The 26,210-nt window shown below is 28.6% G+C and overlaps 2 protein-coding genes across 2 annotated transcripts in view; both read left to right on the forward strand.

Moving 5' to 3' along the window:
* LOC131851073 (glutamate receptor ionotropic, kainate 3-like) overlaps positions 1-16,580 on the forward strand; it is a 49,894-nt gene extending 33,314 nt beyond the window's left edge. The window contains exon 15 of the mRNA XM_059201500.1: positions 16,506-16,580. Coding sequence (XP_059057483.1) covers positions 16,506-16,544 — 39 coding nt within the window. The 3' untranslated portion in view covers positions 16,545-16,580. The remainder of the gene's footprint in view (positions 1-16,505) is intronic.
* A 21-nt stretch (positions 16,581-16,601) lies between these two features.
* Positions 16,602-26,210, forward strand: part of LOC131851076 (monocarboxylate transporter 10-like) — a 128,572-nt gene continuing 118,963 nt past the window's right edge. The window contains exon 1 of the mRNA XM_059201503.1: positions 16,602-16,684. The gene's annotated coding sequence lies outside the window, so the exon portion shown is untranslated. The remainder of the gene's footprint in view (positions 16,685-26,210) is intronic.

Here is a 26,210-nt window from a genome sequence, read left to right on the forward strand (position 1 = left end):
ACGTGACTTGCTGCCCAATGTTGAGTCACTGGACGTGCTTCACACGCATGATGTTCGCGAGAATGGTGATAGCGTATTATGTGTTTCTAGAGGAAAAGTCACAATAGATAGTGATACTAGATTAGGGATTTTGTTCCCAAATTTGGGGTGTATTGTGATAATCGGGAGTAATTTTAAGGAACAAGTATGCGGGACAAAAAATATTAGTTACGGTTATTTTCTAACTCATCGAAGTAGAATAAAAACACGCCTTGTACTTAAACAAATTACCAAAATATAGTAAAAGGCTATTAAAACATTCGTAATATTGGTTTTTTACAAAAATTTGGGCGGTAAAGTCAAATTGTTATGTGACAACACCGCAAGTGGATTTTCAATATGCATTCAAACGGCGGAGTGATCGCAACAACGGAATATCTTATGAGTTAACATACTGACATACTTAAATATACGTTGATTTGTTGTATAATCTACCACTATTATGTTTTATGTACTAGCACAAATCAATACTGTCTTATTAAGACAGTATATTCAGTATATTCATAGATATCAATATGTATCAAATAATAAAATATCTCTTGTTATACTATACTTATTACACCATTTTTTTCACTGTCAAAGATAATCGTCACCAGAACTCCTTGTTATTCATCAGCACAATCTGATTGTCGTCGTATTTTAAAAAAATACTTAAATTTCATTATCTCTCTCTGTCTAATACAATTATACCTAACTTTTCTTTTGTTCCATCCAATATGTGGTATATGATATTTGTTATATACATTATTTGAAAATTACAGTACAGTGAAGTACAGGAATTCACAATGGACCTATCTGTAAAACCTAATAAAATTTTTACGAGCATGATTGAGTAACCTTTGTATATGGCTCACTGCATCCATTATTCAGTAGTGTTTCAAAACCACTGCTGTAATGTAGAAAATATTATTTGTGTATAATACAAATAATATTTTTATAGTTTTAATAGAATTAAATGTTTGGGTTACGAATATAAATGTGTACAAATCTTTCCATTTTTGCTCTTTCAGTGTCTACACGTTGTATTGTAATTTTCTACTTTATTATAGTTAAAGCGTACATTATATTATATTTAAATTATAAATTGTATGTTATAGTACCTGTACAATTTTTTCAGTTGCAACTCAGTAAATGTTGTTCAAAACTCACTTTGAGCTCTTATTGTATAGTGTATTTTTCATATACATATATCTATGATATATATGAAAAATACATTATTCTCGAGTAGAAATAGTTTAGTGTAGACCGTTTATTTGAACAACTGTCACAGAAGAAAGTATGATGACCCTGTCCAAGTAACGTAGTGTAAATTCAATCCTAATGCAATATTTGTCAAAATACGCCGTATATGCCAACTTTAGTCATTAAGGCATCAAATGGTAATAAACAAACTCACTTTCGTATTTTATGATGTTAGTAAGGATTCTTGATTGATGGAGATTTTTTGGTAATGGAAATGATAATAAATGTTATTATTACAATATCAATGAGGGCGCGTCAAGTAAATTATGTTTACACTATAAAGTGGCTCTTGCAAAAATTAATGAATTTTCTGTTTATGCAAACATAAATCTGTTGACAGCACGACTATATGAGAGGAATAAATTTTCATTAATGTTTTAGTTTATTTTTTATACCTATTATGTTTATGTGAAAGTAGCCGTTGTCCGTATCTTTACACGCAGTATGTTATTGCATTATTGATGTAATGTACTTTTGAGGATAATTATAAATAATAGCCTAACGCTACTTCTTATAATTTTTTCTGTGGCAATTTTATACTCTGTTCACATAATTCATAAAAAAGGTACAATGATTACTCTTCGCGTATTAATACTCTAAACTAACTGTAAAACTAATATTCTAATGTTGATATTCATACTTTCACGATTTATAATATCCTAGATGACGTAAGATGCAGATAAAAATTTTTCGAATCGTTAGACAATATTTGATATACTGACTTAAGAGATAGATCTATTAAACTCTAATAGGGCAAGTAGCAAGTCTACCATTGTCTTTTTGTATTAATGTAATTTGTTATCCCAATAAATATCGATATAACGTAATGTATATTGATTTTGATTATCCTAACTACGTTGAGATGCTCAGTGGATTTTCTTACAGAAAATTTAAAACTACGTAATGGATATTGTGAAAGTAAATAACTGCAAGTAAATACTAGCACATTAGTTTAAAAGGTCAGTTCAGTCTTTTCTTGCGTGGGAACATTAAATTCAATCAACTGCTATCGATGGAAGCTAAGACGCTGTTGTTTTTATATAATTTAAAGGTAAATGAATAGATACTATTTACATCCTTTTGTTGTTTTAGACAAAATTGTCTATTATAGAAAATTTATTTTTATTGAATAATAATAGATATTTTTCATTAATAGATATTTTTTTCACGTTTCTAGTATTATATAAGCTCTGAAAACAGTGTATTACACGATTATACTTATAATTTAGTTCAGTCAATGTGATGTGATGCTATTCATTCCTAGTAATCGGTACTGGCCAGGACGCTACAGCGATCAAGGTACTCATATGTAGACCGTAATTGTACTATTTCTGCACAAATCCCAAAACATGTACTTACTGCCTTCACGAATGACAATCTCATAACTTTTTATGTTATATTAAAAATAATAATATTACATTATTAGCCAGACGATAAATGAATATCGTTATACAATTTTATGTATGTGCGTAGTACTAATATTTCCTATTAATCTCTAATCTATTACTAGTCGTGTCGTACTCCTAACTTAAAACTAAATAGTTAGAGGATACAATGTAAGAGTCATGATATCTTAGTGCTCTGGAATGACAACGCATGGTTGGTATCGCGACTGTCACATGATAATGTGAATTGTTACACTTATAATTACATTTACAATATCATTGTTCATACAAATAACGTAAAACCAAAGTGTGCAAAACATAAACTGCTTTTTTGAGATGAGCCTAAGTTCGTCACATAGGTTTATAAAAAAAGAAGACAAAGTGCCGATTTACATCTAGTTTCTATATAATATTGCAGCGTAAGTTACAAATCATGAGTTGTGGAAAATATAACAAAGTTTTTGACATTGATGAATAAAGAAAATATTTAATGTTATTGAATTGTTAGACATGTAGTAATAAATGTATAAAAATTATATACTTACATAATAATTATTATTTACATACAAATTAATTATTATTATACTTATTATTGTTGTATATCTGATATTAATGTGGTGGGGCAATCACTCCTGGTAAGGAGACCAAGACATTATGAGGAGATATTCGGAGCGAAATGTTCGTATGGTGAACAAATAACCAACAAGCAATCCTTGTTAACAAAATGTACTATTAATACCTCAGATTGCTGAAGGTGGATCCAATGTGTTCGGTTACGAATTGCAATACTGACGGCAAGTGGTTTTAATATGTCCACCAGGTCGGGTGCTCACTGCCATTCTCTCTTTGCTCCATATACAGCGTTCAATTAAACTTATTATTTGTCATACGTTCTGTACTTGGCACGTATTTCTATTGTATTCCTAGAATGCCAGCTCTTGTATATTAAATTACATGGTTTATATTTATATTTGTATATTTATTTTGTCGCTAAGTTTATTATGATTGATTAAAATAATAAAAATAAATCATAATTCTACTTGAATACTTCAACACTCACCGCAAAAACTGCACTGAAGTATTTCTAAAGCGATATCAATATAATCAAAATTTTAGCAACAGATTTTATGATTCCTAGTGTAAGTCATTAAATCTTAGATATTTTATTTATCTATTACATAACCATATCATACATAATTAGACAAATGTTGAAAAAATCTGTTACCTATCTATTTTTTGTTTTTAACTGGAATAGTGAGAGTGCAATGTGATTGCGGTTTATATTACAACTACAGTTAAACTACAAATCGCTAAATATTTTTGGGAACTCACAACATTGCCTATATTCCAAGTCGTGATTTTCACTTAAGTCATAAAGTCAAATTCGTGTACCTACTCAGAAATATCAATAGAATGAGATTATCCATTTATATCGGATCTTTCAAAGCAATATACGACAGATATAAATAAATTGCTCTGAAAATGATGTCGTTGACCCGCAATTTTATAAACTCAAACCAAACATCAAAACAACCACCAATAAATTTGATTTCGATTAAAATTACATAAACTTGCATTTGCATAAAGATATCGTAATTGTTTAGCTACAAATAAATTTATATGTTCATGTGATGATTTATGTTATCCCCACAGTAAATATTAATGTCTTTGTTTATTTTATCTCATACATATATACTCTCAATACACTTGCTACTGACTACTCAAATTAGAAAATTTCTATGGATGAAAAGAATGTGTAGCATTCATACACTCATACAAATGTTTCAGCAATAATTAGTATTTAAATATATAACATGCTGTAGTTATATTCTTCTTTGATTTCAATTCTTTGCTTTTGATATGAATTCTTAATTTCCTTGTGCTTATCTCATGTCATTTAGGTTTGACTTAATATGTTATTCGTTTTGTTATCTAGTTATTTCTTTTATTGTTATACCATCTTACACACAGTCCGTCTATCTATTTTATACACCTTTGTATAAATGTTCTCTTCATTATAATATTTTAATTCTAAACTTTTATGTAATGTTTTATTTTTATACTGTCACACGAATGTCAAATAGCAGGTAGTGATATTTTAGGATAGTCCATGATAAATGTTGAAATATCGGATGTACTAAATGCAACAATTTAATTAAATTCTAAGCACTCGATCCATGGAAATAATTTATTAAAAAATAAACAGACAGTTCTTGAAAATATTTTATAAAGCTTTGATGTTCAATATTAAATTTAGTTGCCTCATATAAACTGACCACTGCATAAACATCTACGTTTCTCTTCTGATCATTAGTAATTAACCCATATCGGAGTAAGTAAACAAATAGAACTGTAATAATTTCGTTGCATACTCAATTCATATTCATCGATGCATACTCAAGTTGAACGAATTAAACACTAGAACACCGATGTTCCAGCTTGAAATTCAGCTGGAACATCGGTGTGCACTGGAATCCATGGAAACAAAGGTTTCAGCATTATACTAAATTGCAGCATACATTGGCACCAATAAGAACTAAATACGACATATTTCGTTTTTCTTACCCAACTAGACGAATAGATGTTTTTTTGTTTACTTGTTTTTTTTTTTAAATATTATAATTTAAACAGTTATTCATAATGTGATTTATATAAAAGTAAATTACAGAGTATGTTACTAAGATCTGAATAGGATTATTTCAGATATTGAGGTAGAGATTTGTGATATCACTATCTATCACAAATATATAAGGCCAGATTCAGAAAATCAAACCATCTTCAATCGAATTATTAAGGATAACTCAAAATGAACTAGTCAGATCTTAATAAAATTTACATGCGGCCAAATCAGAACCACCGAGTTTCAATTAATAATCGCACACATAAAATAAATAATAAAAATACTGTCAAATTGAAAACCTTCTCCTTAAATTAGTAAAATAACGCTGACGTTTTAAGAGAAAAGGGCTAAAACAAAGTACGAAGCAGAAGCAAATGAAATATAATATGACAAAAATAATAAATTAGTTTTGTCTTATATTATACCTCGTGTAGCATATTTAAATTTATAACATATAGAAGCACATCTCTCCATCAACAGGGTTGCATACATGTAGGTGGTGATGTGGATATTGTCGCCACGTCTAGACACTGCTGAGACCTCTTCAGAGCTAGTTTCACTATGTGCTGTGTTGCCACAGCAGTAGTTTCACCACTAAATCTAGTGAATTGAACCCCTGATTTGATGCGCAAAATTGTTTGTAATGCGTAGTGAATTTCTAGTGGGCATGTATAGGTAAACTTATTTTTATACATTTTCTGTTATCTGCAAAGTATATATTTTTTTAATAAACAATTAAATTTGAAACTCCTAAAATAACTTATATTATATTACATACAACAGTCTTAATAGGAAAGCTATCTTTAAATTATACTATTTTTATTATTATTTTATAAAAAATGATCTTTAGAATGGGTATTATATTTCAGTTCCTTAACTTCTAAATTTGTGACTTTTATAGTAGTTTCATTAACATACATCTGGAACGTGATGATATGTTTTTTTTTTGTGTTGTAGTGGACTCGCCCAGACATTGTTGGCAATACTGACTATGTCATGCTCCAGAAATAATTTTAGAATTACAATGTTGTAACATGTAACCCGTTTTATGAGATAAGTGTATAGTTTAGTGCCTTTTTGTACACAGTTTTGATAAAATTTTCTTGGTAATTTTCTCAAACAGATTGTTAAAGCTTCGACTGCATAACACTGTGCCTATTCATTCTGCCAAATATTGAAATAATAATAGAATAGAAAATCATTTATTCAAATAAACTTAATTTAAGCACTTTTGAATAGTCATAACAATTTTTTTTATAATCTACCAAAGTTTAATTCTGTCAAAGTTGTTATAAACTATTATAAGCATAGACTATTCCCTCTTTACGCTGGTTGTGAAATGTGAAAAGCTATGTTGTGAATGCATTGCTAATTTTATTAAACAATTATCTGTTATCTCTCGTAGTCCTGTAGAATTTCCGAATAGGAGGATTTCCTAAAAAGCTGAAAAATTTTGTATTTATATTAGAATGATTTTAATACATAATATATAAAAAATTCTTAATAAGTAATGATAATCAAATGTTGACTTTCATTCAATTTTTGTCTGCATAATATACAATCCAAATGATTCGATTCACTGAAATGTGATGAAGACTGTATAATTTAGCGGTTTAAATATATTTTATACATTAATTGTTAAATTAACAATTTTAACACGTACTTATAGTCTTATTAAAACTTTAATTGCAAAGACTAATCTTTGCAATTAAAGTTTACAAGAAAACTAAAACTCTATATATATCTTTTATAGATAGACTGTTGTATGATTTTATATGTTATCGTATTCAGACCAACTGTATCATCTCTGTCTGGAGTAGATAGTAAGATTGATGTTTATATCAAACATGTATACTTTATTACCACTCGAGAGCAGCTCTAAAATCTATCACAACATTTATGAAATTTGTCAGTATGTGTACTAGACTCATGTTGACAATGAGAGTTAAGACATAAAACTATCGAATTTTGTTACTACTTCACATTATATTATTTATTTATTACTATTATCATTAGTCCCTAAATAATCCTAATCAAATGTAACCTCTATAAAACCTCGAATCTTTTTTTCGAATTGTTAGAAAATTATAATCATCGCCTACAGAAACGGATATTGGCACCGAGCTGATAAACACTTAATCCTACACAAGGAAAATATTTTTTTCTCTCTCAGAAATAATATATGTATAAAAGTACAATGCTCGTACTAAATATCAACTACGTGTTCCTACGAAAATAAAATACAAATATGTATATGTACATACTTAATATTTATAAGTCTAGATATTTGAATACAATAAATAAAGATTCCACGTTATATTGTATACGCAATTTTATGGTAATTCTAAAATATACGCAATTATAAATTCAAATTTTCATTCTGAGGAATTTAGAGTGAATAATAAATAAGAAAGTAAATCAAGAAGAATAATAATCAAAATAGGTTTTTATTAAATATAAAAATAAATTAACGTTTGATGGACTTTATGTCTATATGTTTATGTCATTTAATAAATTAATATAGTTAAGTGGAATTAATTATTAAGGACAGTTCAGCAAATACTTAATAATTGTTATTAACAACAAAGTTGTGAATAAAAGTGAAGTAAAAGTTTAGTAGGTAATTTTTTAAAGGTATTTATTATAAGCAATTTGAAGTAATGATAAGGTAAATTCAAATCACTATTTGAACACAGCAATTGGGTCTTGCAACACATTGTTGTTGTTGTCATTTTTTTGTTCATTATATTGTATAAGGAAATAGCATCATGTACAACAATATTTATTAAAAAATTAATATGTAAATTTTTTTCGACATACAAAATATTATTAGTTAATCCGAACTGCAAATGGACAAAATTCAAATGAGACAAACACAATAAACCATTTCTATTGCAAGAGAAAAATATTCATTTTGATTTGCTGACAGCGACTTTTATCAACTATAATATATTGTAAAATTGATGAGAGCAGTTATATATTGTAAAGATGTCGTACTCGCCTGTCCAACTCGTCCTAACAAGACAACTCATTTTCACTATAAAATCGAACCCCGACTGTTGAATTATTCAAGAAAATTGAAAATGAAAGGATCATCAAACATGTTATGGGCGATATGTCGAGACGTATACGAATTATAATAAAATATTGAATATTTTGCACCCAACAAATCGACTGACAACCAAAGTGCATAATAATATAAAACCTAAATTGTAAATTATTCTATATTGATATTGACTTCAACAGCTATCGAATAAAAATCGATGGGAACGAATAAAAACTTCAAATGTAGTGACTGGAAATAATCTAATGTTACTTTTTGGGTTTTGTATATACGTATAGACTATGATAGTATAGAATAATGTACCTATCTTTCAACAGTGGATTTTTTTGTCAAATGTGTTTTCGCAGTGGTTACGGATTTTTCTTTTTCTTCTAAACAAATTCCATTCTCTTTCTCGCTCTCACTTTATATTTACATATTATTTCGTTTTACAAATTACACAAAATGTACTATATAATTGCATAAATCATGTAGTCTCAGTTATTGGAAATGACCACACAGGTAAATATTTTGAATAAACATTCATTGCAGAATAGTTGTTTAACAACTACTTCATAGATGTCATCATTGTAATTTAATATTGTTCCGGATTATACTGTCACGCATAATGTGATTCAATAACACGGATCATTGTAATTTATATCGCTCTGTATGCTGAATAATTATAATATTACGAGATGAGCATATTTATAAAATTAAATGCTTACCGAATAGAGTTACTGGGTTTCAGACATGACGATATAATAATATAACTTGATAAATTAGAAGAAAGCAACGGAGAATAAACTTTATGGAGTGGTCATCTCGTATTAGCAGAACAAGTAGACCGTAAGATATAAAAAATATTCATAATTATAGTCTATAAATAAGAGTCTTGATAAACTCTACTTGATTTTAACATTTCACGGATAACAGTATTGTAAGGAATCATCTCATATATAATTCTTGTCTCTGATGGCTTTAGGTAGCGAACTCTGAAAAAGGGTAAGCGACATATATAGTAATATCTATATAGGTCGCAGTACAACAGGTCCAAGCATCTAGCAATAGCCTAAAACCCCAATATAAAAAAGAGATCATAATAAAAAACTGCTGTAGAATTAATGATAAAAAAATACGTTATATTTATATACATAGCACAAAATGCTATTTCTGTGTACATTATAATGAGAATATATTCATCCATAAATACGTTATGACTATGCTAGTATGAACGTGAGGTTGAAATGCGATGCTAGAATGCTAATGGACCAGTGGAATTATAATATATTTCTCTTCAGTACTTTCAATAGACGTTTAAAATATCATACATCAAGATAATAAGAAACGGTAAATTAATTACTTTTTATTAATTATTTGTACTACGATGTAACTAAAGGAAGTTGCACAGCTACGAGTACATTGCTATCCCGTCAGCTCTGTCATTTGTTTGATTAATAACAATTCATCACAAAGCGAGCTTATTTTAATTATATTTTATTATACTATCATCATACTAATATTATATTAGATTCTGTATTTTATAGTAGATGTTAGCCTACTATAGCCACACTAGAAAAGTGACTTCATAACTTTATGTTTTACTTTCTCTTGGTTTGACGAATGTGATAGTAGCAGTTTATGTTTTATGATTAATTAAAAATAATATATGTTAATGACATAATTCCTAACAGGTCGGCATCTACTCGATCCTAAGAAATCGATAACGAAAGGTGAGGTAACTTAATTTAATCGTCATCATTTTATGCTCCATTAGCATCTTGCTGTCATATAGGTAAATAAAATATATTAAACAGATAAAAAAAATAAGCTACGTCAAAATATATTAAGACATTGAAAATATATAACGCAACATAATTTTGAATTTACTTAGTATCTACCTTTAAATCGGCATACGCTTTTAGTTAATCTTGTGTAATTAAATTTATTCAGAAGTAATTATATTATAACTAGCTATACCCAGTTGCCCACAGTTTCACCAGGGCGAAATTTATTGTGTGTGTCATTCTGGTGTATTATTGCAATGTATCATTAAAATCCATTCAGTAGTTTTTGCGTGAAAGAGTAACAAATATCCATTCATCCTGCCACCACACTCACAAATTTCCGCGTAAATAATATTAGTAAGTAATATTATGTTATCTGTGATATTAGTAAGATATATGTACCATTAATTTTACACAATGTTGTTATAAAATGCGTAGTAGATACAAATATACATATAATACATATATAATAGTACAATTTTAATTACAATCTATTTATTTTTATTTTCAAAATAACAAGTATATTATCATCATATATATATTTTAATAACTATAATATATATTTTAATAATAACAAGTATATTATCATTTTATATTTATTTTAATTATTATTTTCACGTACCCTCAAATGGGTTAAAGCTGAAAATCAGTGTTTTGTTCTTGAATAATGTTCCACGCTGAGCTTCGACCTTTTTGTATTGCTACAGATCACACATAATAACACAATTTTATAAATCTTATGTTGTATTAAGTATTGTCTATTCTTATGAACATATTGTGTGTAATTAGTAACAAACAAATAAACGATATATCTATCTATCTATCTATCTATCACTGTCTAAGATTCAAATTATTCTTTTTCGATCTTAAGATGATTACTATTAAAATAAAAAATAAACTGTTAGGTATATTCTGATGTATTCAGTAGGTAGTTACATTGTAATTACTTTATATCAACGGCACTGGATTAAATTTATTAGCACTTTATTACCTCATAAAAAAGAAAGTACTTATTTATGTTATTTGTGTAGTTAATAAGTAATGTTCACTTTAAAAATCCATACTTTTCGAACGAAATTTATATACATTTTGATAAGTATTAATTAGCGTTTTATCTATCCACCATTTAAATGAAGAAAGTGAACAAAAATAAACTCAAGGAACAGTGGGTATTGACTAGTTTAAAGTATCGTAATTGGTTTATCATGTTGCCTCACCTTTCGGTAGATGCAGGTTCGATCTTTACATAATACATAGATTTGTATTCATGAATACGTATCGGTAAAAAATAAGGCGAATTGGGAAAATCTTTTTTAAAACTTGCTTGTTAACTAAGCTTTACAATGTTCAGTTACGCAAATAATGGTAGGAACCTATTCTTGAGAGAGCGATGAATGTAATTGGACAATTTTCTTTTGAACATAACAAACATTTAGTTTCCTTTATTTTATTAGATCAATCTCAAGATCCCAATTTTCCTTTTAAATGGCGAATATTTGGAAGTACTATTTTATAAACAAATAGACTTAACTAAACTCGTGCTCGAAATTAATAATTTTCGAGTCTAATAGTAAAGTAAAGTAAGTAACATAAGTTAAATTATTGAATCGTATAACACCATCTCTAATCATAAACTATAACTATGATTTGTTGAAGTTTAAGCCTAATCTACGGGAGCAATATTTTTATATGATAGGTTGCACTGTTGTTGCATCTTAATTAAGTCATATGACTTAAACTAAAAATACTAACTGTGTTGTTAGTGTACTAATTTAACAAAATATATTTAATAAATCAAATTTATATAGTTTCATTGCTTCATTCGGTTATACAGAGTTACATATATAGAGATGTTAAATGTAATAAGTTTTCTAAAAAGTAAGTCAAATAATAAATTGGTTCTTAATAATGAACTGGAGTTATTATTAATATAATGCCTATGAAGATATCTTTGATAACAGCATCTTCAGATACCGAAAATGAATCTATACACATATACATATATTGTAATGTTTGGTTCGTATATATAGGCAGGACATTTTATATTCTTCAGTTTATCAAAATTAAGTGTATAGAAACTTTTAAACTACATTTCAATTCTCATAATTGTAATATTAGTGTACAAAATAATTTGTCATAGTCATTTAATATATGTTACACAGTCTGTAAAGGAAGAAATAATTACCATTACCATTTATGACTATGATTAATTGAAATGCGACTAAATAATTTATTCATAATAATCATATTATTGGAACTCATTTGATTAATATCTTATTTATTTACATTCAAATTTATGATTTATCGATTAACCAGAATAACCTGTATTTTCTCCGTACCAAATATAATAGTATGTGAATACCTAATTTTATAACGATTAAGCGTTTAGGCTCACAGAGTATAGACTATAAACGAAGAAATTTTCTTACATGTTCATAATATTGGCCAAGATCTGTTGGATTCGTTATTATTGACGGCCTCGGTGCTCTAGTGGTTTAGCACACCGCTTTACTTCCGATGATCACGGGTTCGAATCCTCGCACGGCACAAACATTTATATTCATGAGTATGATTGTTGGTATTTTTCTGGGTACTTTCTATGTATAATATGTCCTATATGTATTTACGAAAAACGTATCTATGTTTTTGTATCAGTTATTTAGTACAACAAGCTTCGGCTAGCTTAACTTGGGTCTAGATGGCGCCATGTGTATTGTCCTGAGATAATAGATTATTATTGATGTCGCCATAACCACCGGTTATATGTAGTATACTTATAACTGAAACATAGATAACAATACAAGCGATGTGCACAAAAGTCGATGCATATAGCTCAGGGCAATTCCACTAGGCAATCAATGCCTTTGTTCATGACCATTGCAGTACCAGTTGGTATTTCTAAATTTAGTTTTATTCAACGGATTTTATTTTCATATTAAACTTTATGATTAGTTTTGAATATTAGCAAAATCATTAAACTGCATGATTAATTGGATCAATCAGTGTTAGCAATTTGATAGTTCAACGATCTATGTGCTAAAAGGTACCTGTGTGACATGTTTGCCAAAATTTATCATTTACATGTCAGTATAGCTTAATTGGGGATAAAATTAAGTTATGGACAATAGACACTCTTGTACGTACAAAATCGATGGTTCATTAGCTAATTATTTCATCGAAACTGCATGGAGAGGACACTTTACTATGGGCATACACTTGCAAATAAAATTCAGGTACTTATTTTATATACTGTACGGACAAACAGAATACAGGCTTTGGACTAGATACTTACTTTTTTAACCCTGGAAAATTCACAAAGTGGGATCTCATCTCAAACTACGGAGATCTACGTTACGGGTACTAAACAACTATTTAAATACATTTTTCCTTTGTAAGTACATATACAACATGCTTAGAAAATACTCAGACCAATACAAACTTCAGACCATAGGTCCGTGGTGCTGTTTATGTATATAGTTGACAGTTACCACTCACCGTAAGTTGAGCCTTGAGAGTTGAACAGCCTATTAATCAATTGATTTACGTAAATAAATATGTATACATCATACAAATGTTAACATATAACATTTGCATGATATATACAAATTTTATTGTAAATTTTAGTTTGTCGAAAGTTTGGGAGTGTGAGGATGAGTGTTACTCTTTCACGCAAACACTATAGAACAGATTTTCATTAAACTTTACATTATTCCAGCTCACATGTCAGAATAATACATAGGCAATAATTTAAAAAAGATATTATGTAAATTGGGTGAAATATAATGATAAATATCAAGTGTGATGCAGAAGAAGTAGCGCAGGTCTGTTTGTAGAATATATTTTTCATTATCCATTTCATTATCCTACGTAATTCAAATCTAAACATAAAAGTCTATAAAGCCTTTTGTATTTTTGTTTCGGATATCAAAAACATCATATAAACTTATATTTTCAAATCTAACTCTTACCAGTTAGACCGATATGATATTGAAACCTTCAAGAAAAGAGCTTATTCATTCTCAAAAAGTCAATAAGCCACTTACTATTCCAATAGTAACGCGGGGTTGCTTATGGGTGGAGTTAATTACTTACCATCAGGTCTGCCGCTAATACATTTACCCCAATACTGTAAAAATTATTATAGACTTGATTTACTAAATAATAGATAGCCAGGATGTTATAAACACGAATGATCGTAGTTAAATTTTACGACGACCTTCGTGGTCTAGTGGTTTAGCACACCGCTTTACCTCGGATGATCGCGGGGTTCAATTTCTTGCACGGTACAAATATTTGTAATTTTTCTTTGAATATTATGTACGTCTTTATAAAAAAAAGCGAGTGTCTATGTTTCTATGTCAGTAGTCTATAATCCATAATACATTCTCAGCATAAATTGGGACTAGATGGCGTTGTGTGAATTGTAAAAGGATATTATATTACATTGTTATTGTTATTTTAAGAAACGAATAGATATATATGTATAGATATATCATGAGGGTACTCTGTATATGTATATATTATGTTGCCTTACTCCACCAATTGCATATTCAGTTTAATTTTGCCTTAATCTGTTTGTCAAGAAGATTTTCAATTTGAATGGAAAATCTACACAATTGCTACGTACGAGGGATGAATGGAAATCAGTTTTTTCATGAATATAGATTATCCACGCCGTGGGTCGTCCATCCGTCGGTCTGTAGGTCCATCCGTCAGTTTCTATTAGGTCGATACAGCAAATGACTCGTGTAGGATTCGATTACACCGCGTCACTTAATGTCGACGCTAAATTGCTCTTTTGACTAGTTATTCGAGATATTTTCCACTACATCAGTACTTCTAAATGTAAACGAGATTCTGATTACATTGATAACCTATTTGCAATGATTTAAAGTATAATGTATATTTTTTTACTGTATAAATATAATATAATAAAAAGAATTGATTCATTTGCAACTGTTATCCTAAATAGGGTTATCAGAACCACCGTTTTCGACATTGCGTAGTGGTGAACGGAATTTTTGACAAAGTCATTTCGCTGATAAGGTATATTGAATCACAGTAAAAGACTGCTGTAAACGGCAAGCCTATAGAATACGAGTAACCTAGGAATTGGCTTTTGTCTCATCATACATACATAAATGCTTCGATATCAAATGAGCAATTGGGTTTTAGGATACAAGACAACTTTTATAATGTATTAAGGTTATTAATTAAGTCAGTAAAATATCCACTTACAGCAAACTAAAAGTTGCAATTCTTACTTTATTTTTCCACAATAAAGTCTTTGTATTAATCTTTTCAATACTCCTTAACTTTCGTACTTAAAATATTTTTCCTAAACTAAAGTTAAGCTAAAAGAGTTTTAGATTGACACTTAAAAGATAAAAAATTTGGCCGATTTATGAACAACGTTCATTAATAATTAAGTAATGGAAACCCAAAGTTTTTTTACTTTAGTTATAATAGAGTTACTTTTCAGTGGATCCTTATTTATGAAAGTGCCATGTGACTTATCCGATCTGATCTTAGTTCAACCAGTTTTTTATATTTGGAAGTTATATAATTGGAACAAACAAACTGACGGGTTGCCGAACAGTAAGTGGTAACCGTTGCTTTATATATCTACTACGACATATTGTTAAAATGTGATACCCATTAGTACTTAGTCATTCGGAAGGATATCAGAGGAGTCGTCTCATGTGATATCCTTCCGAACGACTAAGATGTCCTACATCTTACAAAATATGCATCTTGGCGACTAAATAAGTAGATAACAGTACGAATCCAGATAGACTACTTTTAATAAAGTCGTTTCGTTTGTGACTTATTATACCACAGATTAGATATATGGTATTACATAGATTAAGATGAGTTACATAGTGATAATTAACTGAAAAACAGACTAATAGATTGATACATTGCTATTATCAAAATTCTACTTCGGTAATAAGTAATTTGTAATTTATTGAACAGTCAAAAGACTTAACCGATTTGGGTGCGGATTTCATTAATGTATTGTGGAAAACTTCACTTTAAATATCATGTTTCATTTATACTAATCGGTTCACAAATGAAAAAGTTGTACAGGACAAAGTCGCTCAGCTAAGGTTAAATAAAATACGAATACCTATCGATTCAATATTATTGAATGTAATAATTAGTTAAAACCTTTTTGTCGTCTTGTTTTTGGATAATAATGTTACAATATTTAAGAAACGCCAAACAAAGAATTCAAAATGTAAGACCCAGACACCCTGAACAATTTAAAGAAGCTCTCTGACCCTAGGAGCTTTTTTACTTAAAGCTTAAGTACGTTGATTGAAAAAAATAAGCAAATAATATACAACTGCTCTACAGGGGTCGTCAAAAAAGTTGTTTTGTTTCAGCGGAGGATATTGCACTCACCTTTGCTAAAATGGAAGTGACATGGATGGACGCTATCGCGCTATCACCGTTTATCAGAGCGTCGAGCAGTGTCGGCTCGCCGGCGATGTGGTATAGACGCCCGGTGTGTATTGTCGCGCGAACAAACTACGCGTTTGTAACTAACTTTACTAGATACAAGGTAAGATTCCGTTATACTAAATTGATTTCATGTATTTTTGAAGTAAATATCTAATTCAATATATAAATTAAAATAATTACGTTGATTTTATTTTAATAGAATATAACGTTATAGTCATTGTATTATTGTATTATCATTGTAACTTTAATGTTACATGTACCATGTTATTAAGCTTTATTATGATTACTTTTTGAAATAACCACATAGGCATATATTATTAATTTCGTAAGTATATTTCTTTTATGGTTAATAAAAGCAAAGATTACTTACGAAATTTTAGTTTGTTTTATTTTTATGTTCCGTTTAATGTAAATTTAGAATAATAATAAAATCCATTCCATGTCCAGATATTAATAATAGTTAAGAACTAATACAAAAGTATGTGCAAAGTTTGTTTTCCTAAGTTAATTTTATTGGCGTTTATGAGTACAAAACAGTGAACTCTTAAAAGTTCGTTATAGTGAAAGTGCTTAAGTAAATTACAGCAATGACTTATAATTATAGCCGCAATCAGCAAAAACTTTTATCATTAATTCCCGGATGGTTCTCGTCACCAAATCATTTGCTTAGTCTTTTAGTACTAATTAGGAAAGAAGACTTTCTTTAATTACTTTACTCTATAGCAAAAAGTTGTCAGCTATGTTATTAACAACGTTTTTGTAAAATACTAATCTTTATCTTTTTTCTCAAGAGTTTAATTTATTTTGAAAATAGCCTATTAATTCAAGTTTGTAACTTAAGAAATATATCGAAGGTTTTCTTGTTACATGTGTGAACTTTGAAATTATATTAAACCGCAAACCGATACGATGGAGTTCTACAAATTTAATAAAACTTTGTAAGCGAGCACATAAGTCTGGATTTCCAAATTAAATTATTTCCAATAAGTAAACATGCAACTGATCACTGGGCTGCCACCGGTTTTGAATACCTTACTGTATACGTAATGTGGTAAATTGATGTTATACTACCAACATACGGCTATATATGTCGGTAGTTAATTGTTAAATATAGAAAGTCCGCTTTGAAGGCTCAAGGTCTAAATTAATGACTTTTTAATTCTATAAAAATAAGTTTAATTCAATATTGTGAATTTCAATGCACTATAAAATCTTCACTTTTACGTTCAAAGACCGTTAAGTAATGTGCTCGTACTTTTTTCGATTTTCACAAGTTTTGTTTAATTAAATGGTGATAGAATCCATAAAACATAATTCCTTATATTGTTACGTATCATCTTGGTTATCTAATTTAGAATATTACCTCATTTTATGATGGTTGGCAGGTTCAATCTCGATCAAAATGATAATACTAAAAAATATTTAAGTAGGTAATTCTATCGGTTGACTATCAGTAATAAGAACTCGATTTTGTTTGAAACTGCATGATATCCAATTTACTACAATCCAAAACACAATTTTTTTTTTTATTGAACTATATACCGAGTAAAAATTTTGAGAGTTGAGAATCTCTAAAATATCAGAGTGCATTAAGTGTAACGAAGCATCACTTACAAAGTATTGCTATTATGTGTCATCATTTATGGAATAAAAGCCCACATCCTTAGTGTCTGCTCAGACAGAGGTCACCAGCATCACTGAGACCACATTATTAACGTTTGTATTTTTCCTCCAAGCGAACTGAGCTCAGTTGAAAAATGAGGGAGTCAAGTATCTCGCATTATAGGAGAAGATACGGAAAGGAGTATTATTAACCACATATAAAATACGGTAGGAGCTATTTAGATCTTTCGTCATATCGGCCTTAATAGCCACTGTAACAATTTAGGATTTTACTGCACAAAAAAATTACTTAATCATCAAAATATAAAATATAAAGCACAAATGTAACATATTTTAAATATGAAAATGTTTCGTCTCTGTATTTGTTTTATAAAAGGTAACAACTTATTCATAACTACTGGATGGGTATTGATAAAATTTGACGTAAAGATAGATTGCATAAAGAGAACGAATATAGGTCGCATTAAAAAAAACCTACAAAGTCGCTCGAATCAGCTACCCTATAAATTTAAATAAGAATCACCATACCTATTCATAAATATGCAGAGTTGAAAAATAATTTACGTACATTACTATTTAAAGGATTTCCTGCAAAAAACATTACATATACAATATAATTTGTATCTCTAATAATGAAAATTTTACAAAGATTGTCAATAAAGAACTTACTGAAATAATGAATATAAGTATTTTTATCTAGGTTGTCATAAATCTATTTGTTATATTACTTTCATTATATCTATTTATACTCGTTTCAGTAATAAAAATACATGTAACCCTGCATTTTGTTTCCTGGCAATATTTTCTCTATTGATAAAGGAAACAAATTTTTTTTTTTTTTAATTTTGAACTAATTAAATTAATTTATACATAAATTTATGTATATTAAATAAAAACCGTAAATGTAATATTACTTCTTTGTGGTTATCTTCTAATAATAATAATAACACAGGACAATTCATTAAGCGCAATTTAGTAGCAAACTAAGTACATCTTGTAGAAAATTGAAATGTATGTTTTAAAATATCATTATCTGCTTCTTCCTTATCCTATTCATTTGGTCGGCATATTATGTTTTATCTTTTATTCATCGCTGTTTGCAGTCATCCCTTTCTTGCCAAATCATCTTTCACACCATCGAAATAGAGATGCCTTGTACTTATTTGGAACATACTGTACATAAAAACAAGCGGAGACATCTTCTATAATACAAATAGAACTGAGTTAGAATCGCACCAGATGGCATTGTAAGTAAGGTAGTAAGATAAGGTTTGCTAAGCTAGACCACTGAGTTCCTAAAAGGCAGGACCTCAGTGGTAGAAGCAGGATTGTTAACCTTAGACCATTTAACCACGTGCAATAAATAACAGATATGATAAAATCTCCTGTTTTAGCTCAATTTAGCGCTCTAAAGTAGTTGTATTTAAGTAATTTGGCTAATTTTAGTAGATCAAAATATCGTACAGAGTTGAACGAGAAGAAATATATCCAATAAATAATAATTATTATTATTATATTATATGACAAATAAGTATTATTATATTTTATACTCACATAATGCCAAATATAAGTAATAATATCAACCAACATTGCCTAGCAAAAATGCCGGGGGAAAATGCGTATTTTCCCCACATTTCCCTGTTATGTGACTGTTTACCGTTGAACCATTTATTTCCTGACTATAATATGCTACGATGTATTTGATTCTCAAATTCAATTTTCTTATACTGTAACTATCCATATATATATCCACACTATATAGTATATCTATATTATCGATAATGAATATGTAACTTATCGCTATCTGTATGTAGAAGATATACCAGAAAAACTATTATTTGGGCATTATTTCATCCTAGTATAATCCAAAACAAAATTTCCAAAAATCCATGATTTTTATATAATTTGTCTATTGGTCTAAGCGTTTATATAAACTAATCTGAGGAACGGCTTAACAGATTAGGGTGTAGTTTTCACTAATGTGTTATGGTAAGCTTCACTTAAAGTTTCGTGTTTGTTTTGTTTCCACCAGACTCCAGGAAAAATGTATACTGGTACGAAGTCGTGAGCTCAGATAGTATGAGAAAATGCCCAGTTGTGAAACATCACACATTTGTAGTATTATAAAATAAATTTTTAGAAGTAAAAGTGCCATATCACTACATAAATTGACCATTAAATTAAGGAAACACCTTAAGTAGTAAATACATTGGATATGGAAAAATGCAACTATAACATAATGCAACTGTATGACGTTCCACAGTTGAGGCCTTTTTCTGAAATAGAATATGAGTGTACTATTATAACAATGGTTAGACGGCTGGGTATGAAATTTAATTCGATTACTGCAAATTTGCTTCAAATTTATCAGATAAGTAATGTAGGTCTTTACGAAAACACTCCCAAAATTCATCAATTAAATTATAAGGATCTTATTGAAAAATTTATAACTTAATATTAAGTGTTTCCTGTGTTGTAATATCCCAATTTTCTAATTTATTATAAGAAAATTGGATTATTGTTACATAATCGACAAGTCAATTAAAATTTTTAAAGAAATTAAGTTTTTGTTCCTGTAATATTATATCACAAATAGTATTAAGTTTCAAAGTTAGAAATACTAATAATTTCAGTGATGAACATCATTTCATGATAGCTTGTTAATTTAGTAAGGTCGTATAAAATGTATTTGAACTGATTTTAATAGCGTATTTATACTTAAGTTACCATAACATATCAACCCATATATCTTATAAAACTAGGATACAACACTATAATACCTATATTTATAAGATATACATTATATCTATAATATTATAAACATGGTCCTACGTAATTCACGATAAATTTCGTCTACGTTATATACTACTTAAAAAAATCGAATGAAAACAATAACAAAGGAATATTGATATATTTCTTTAATTAATTTTTATATAAATTTAGCACACCGGACATATATAGCAGGACAGGTACTGGAGACATCCTACGAGTATGAACCTGTAATGCACTGTCGCCTATATACATGAATACCCCAAGGTATTCATGTATGTAGGCGACGGTAGCCAATCACCATTAGGTGCATCATCAGCATCTTAGTCATTAAATTAAATATCTGTTATGTAACTGGAATGATAAATGAAAACTTAAACTTAGGAACAATGTTCTTTAGACTGAAAGTGAGTTTCAAAAGTACATATTTGTATCCGGTTTGGTAGTGTCCAGTATTTTGACCACATAACATAAAATGGTACTTACTTTGGGTTAATGCAGATGTCAGACACAGAGCACCAGTACCCTTTAATGAAAACATGTCTTAAAGTAGTGACCGTAAGCAATCAAACACAGTGAGAGTAAATAAAAGTTAGTACAGTACGTAGTTCATTGGAAAATTTCTGCATGTTATGAAAGATGTAATGCTTGTTAATAAAAATCATGCACTGTTATGTATGTTATTTTATTATAGAACCTACGAACTTACTTCAAAACAAATTTATTTGAAAAGTTCGCTATTAAAATTAATGTGTCAAAGTTTTACTTCAAATCTTTGACATGTAAAATGGTTATAACTCTATGTAGAGAAATAGTAGTCTAATTGTAGTCTTTCTCTGAAATGAGACGATAATAACGCAAACGAATTTACTATTACAATAATATTTATAAAACACATATAACAGCGTCTTATAAATATCAGAATTATCATGGCAAATTATCATTTAATGTTTTTGTGTTCAATTATAAACAAACGTGAAGAAAGTTTAAATCAAGATAAAAAAGTAAACTAAACATTGTCTTCTACATACATATATATTTATAGATATCACTAATTACACTACATAATATATAAAGACCATGTTACTCTTCAATAAAAATCTTGTCTAGCAAATACTAATGGTGATCTTCGAACCCAGTTATATATGGTATGATAAAATAATTTAAATTGTCATAATAATTTGAATTATTGTAACCATTCAAATATTTTAATACACAGAGTATTCTATAATAAAAACGCGCACATATGAGTGTTACATGTATTCAAAATTTTACAACACCATGCTAAAACTTATTTTTTTAATTAATAAACTCTAATTTACTTTAGCTGAGTTTTGTATGTAAAAGGTCGCGTGGTAACGATAAAACGCGTGTGCTCTACGCTTTACATTCTTATACAATCTATTGCAACTTACCTTTTGTTCCTATTTTGTTATTATTCTATTATTAATAATTAAAACAAAGTTTATAATATATTCGTATTTCAATGAAAGTAAAACGTTCAATTAATAGGATTATTATGTATATATTAAAATTATTACACATAGAGAGCGGTGGAGTAGAAACACATGGTATGAACATAATTAATACATTCCATTATTACAATTGTTTTAGAAATGATACCGAGATATAAAGCTCTATTTTATTATCAAGTACAAATTAGTTTTACGAAGCCACGGTTAAATTATAACAAAATTTTAGCAGACGGATTAAAGCATTTAACTCAAAACTAAAATAAAATTTTCTTGAATAATTTCTGATATAAATTTACTTGTATTGTTACGTTTAATTACTTTATTTTTTATGAGGGACGATAGACAAAATGTCTTGTAAAGAATATTTTATACAAATGCAATTGAAAAACAAGTTACAGTCACAGTTACAACATAATTAAACAGTTTAAGCCATAATCATTGCCTATAGCCATCATCTGTTGATATATAGCCGTATAATACAATAATGCAGGTAATTTCACTTACACAGTAAAAATAGCATCAAACTACAACAATACAATTTATTGCAGTTTGATGACATTTTTACTTTGCTGTTCATCTAAATTTAATAGTATTCCACTATTAAATTTAATATTTCAATTTTAATTAACTTTCAGAATTAGTTTTGTGAAATCATTAAGAATAAGACTATAACTTTTTTTTTCTTAAAAAGTGTACTTACCAATATTGAAGTCTGACACATAACAGACGTTTTTAATTTATTCGTTCCTATTAGAAGTTTATGATCGTAAATTGTCAATATTCTATCGTATTTCCCACAACAGGTCGCAGTAAATATTGGGTGTAAAATACTTCTGAAATGTGCAGATTTTTAGCGAATATTTCCCACGCCCGTCGTTTTATTTCGTCACTCAATTTGACAGGTCGTTAATAAAAGTTTGTATATTGGAATAAAAATATAAAATGATAATTGAATCATCTCTACCATAATTATTTTAATATTTTTCAATTATTTTCCTGTGGATTTAAATTGAATACGTTTTATACACATATATAGATCGGATGTGAAGATAGAAAATACTATACATAGGTACAGGAAGAACAAACTCAAATATTTTATTTAATTAGAATCGACTGTATAATATTAAGAGGGTACGAGGATTGTTAGTAATAGCAACAATAATAATATGGTAGGGTACCACAACCTCTACGCAATCCATCGTTAATAATTCTTGTTAATTGGCCATAATAGGTTTTTTGCTTTAATTCTCCTTTTCATAATATATAGATACTAGATGATGCTGCGTAAATTGTCCTGTCTTATTATTATTAACTTTCACAGATACAAAAAATAAATATCAACAAATATAAAGACCACAACCGATATTCGCGGATCTATACTCGTTCGTACGATTCATATGTATACTCGATACAGACAACAAATATATATCTCTCTTACATTGTCGCGCGATTTTTATTTCATCAGTTGATTGAATATGAATAGCACCCACATAATTGTGTTAGATACGCAAGTTATTCTGACTGGGAAGTCAGAGCTTTATTTTTAGAAGATTAATAATATTCTTAGAGAAATTATGCAATAGATCGAAAACGTTAATTTCCAAACATATTCCGACAATTTGAACAAGCAGAAACATAATGTTATCTTGTGCATATAAATCAATATACTATAAAAATGCAATGTGCATTATGTATTCAATATATTTTTCAACAATAAAAATAATTTTAAATCTCATCCGTCCTATATCTACAGAAATGTTATTATACGCTAATATATATAATAGATACACTGTAGACCTGTATGTTATACAGTGCTACAGTGTAGTAGTTTCGCCCATATAATTGTTTTTACATAGGTACTATATTATGATTTGTACCTTAGTACCCACTTGTGTAGGTTGGTCCTGTTACACTTAATTATTCCAAGTCAATAAATAATTATTTCAAGGCTTATTATCCTCATTGCTGTTTATTGAAGATAACATATTGTATATTATTTAGTTATTTTAGATAATAAAAATAATACTGTCGGATTTATATTTAACCTAATAGTTAATATGTAAATATTCTCTAAATACGTATATTTTTTTTTAATTTGAAGTTATCTATACAATTAAATTATCTTTCCTTAAAATAAATAGAAATGCAAACATTCATTGTAGTAATTATTTATGCCCATAACGCTACAAACTAATCGAAAGCAAAATAAACAAAGTGTTTCCTTATTATGGAACTCTACTGAATAAAAAATATCTCGTTTTAATCAAAACAATCGAATACGCCAAACAATTAATAACCAGAAATAACAGTGTTCAAAGAATTTATAAAAGTCCAAGATAAATTAAATTTCATAACATTTAAACTACTATTTCTATTTCAAAATATAGCTATTGAGTCCTATACCAATATAGTCAGGTCATTTGTATCTCTATTGTTTAATTCCAAAACAAACATATATAAATTCAGAAATACACAAGTCTGGCAAGTGTCCAGCGAAGTCAAAATAAATAGGTGATTAAAATTTTTAGAACACTAGTTTCGACAATAGGTAAAGATATACATACAATGCATGTGAATAATATACCATAGAGCCATAATCACCATCTGGAATACAGAATCGTATTTGAATTCTATAGGTATTAAATTCTAAAACATGAGAACCAATATGTGAAGAATTCGTTTGATAACGTTGTGTACGAAATGTATACAACAGGCGTTGCATAGTAATGGGTTCAATAGCATTGATGTAATTTTTGAGTAATTTCTGTTAAAGTTATGGATTTCAACTATATTTAACTAGGTGTTACGCATAACTTCACCTTCTTTAACGTATGCCCATTCTCGTGATATTGATACATATTTAGTCATAAAAAGGTAATAAACATAATATATTTCTTATCTTTTTACGACTGATTTTTTTATAAATATATAGCGAATAAGTATGTCCTAGTACTACTAACTAATACACACTTTTGCAATTTATAATATTAGTATTTGTTAAATATAATAAATTATATGACACTATTATTATTATTAGGCTAATATAAATTACGTATTGTTTATGCTAATATATTTATAATAAAATAAGTATCCGTCCTATTCCATGGAAGTAATATAATAAAATTAGGGGCATACTTTGTAATTTATTTGTTGACTAAAATCGTCCATTAGAGGATTTTTTATGGATAATAATGGCATGGTACCCGCCTACGCTGGCGAGGACCAGTGGAGGATGCTAAGATGAACATGAGGTCAGGTCAGTTAGCCTATCGTGACAAATTCACCAGGAATTTATTATGATGGTTTCCAGGGGAACCGCGTGAAAGTCAACCTGCCATTGTACATTGCTAACAATTCCCTTTCCTCTTCGTTAAAGGTTACTGTTGTATATAATGTGGTCTACAATTAATCTGTGCTCAGTCATACGAATATATTTGCTTTATTTGGAGTATTATAGTGGGTAACATACAAAAACCAATACGACTATATTATATTATTCAAAGGAATTATCAATTTACTAATTATATTCAAAGTTGCATGGCTTTAGAATTACCAACATTGACCACATCTAAAGATGAGAATATAGGTTTTAAAGGAATGTATGTGCTCACGACCTGAAAACCAGAAAAGTCATGTAAATTAATTTTACTTAACGGAACAAATAACAACAAACTTTGTACTATGTACGATGTAATATCATATGGAATAATATCAATTTATATTTTAAAATATAGGAATGCACTTACTTTTCTTTGAATT

This window comes from Achroia grisella, unplaced genomic scaffold (genome assembly GCF_030625045.1).
Source record: "Achroia grisella isolate CSIRO2021 unplaced genomic scaffold, CSIRO_AGI_Agris_v1 utg780, whole genome shotgun sequence".
NCBI lineage: Eukaryota > Metazoa > Arthropoda > Insecta > Lepidoptera > Pyralidae > Achroia > Achroia grisella.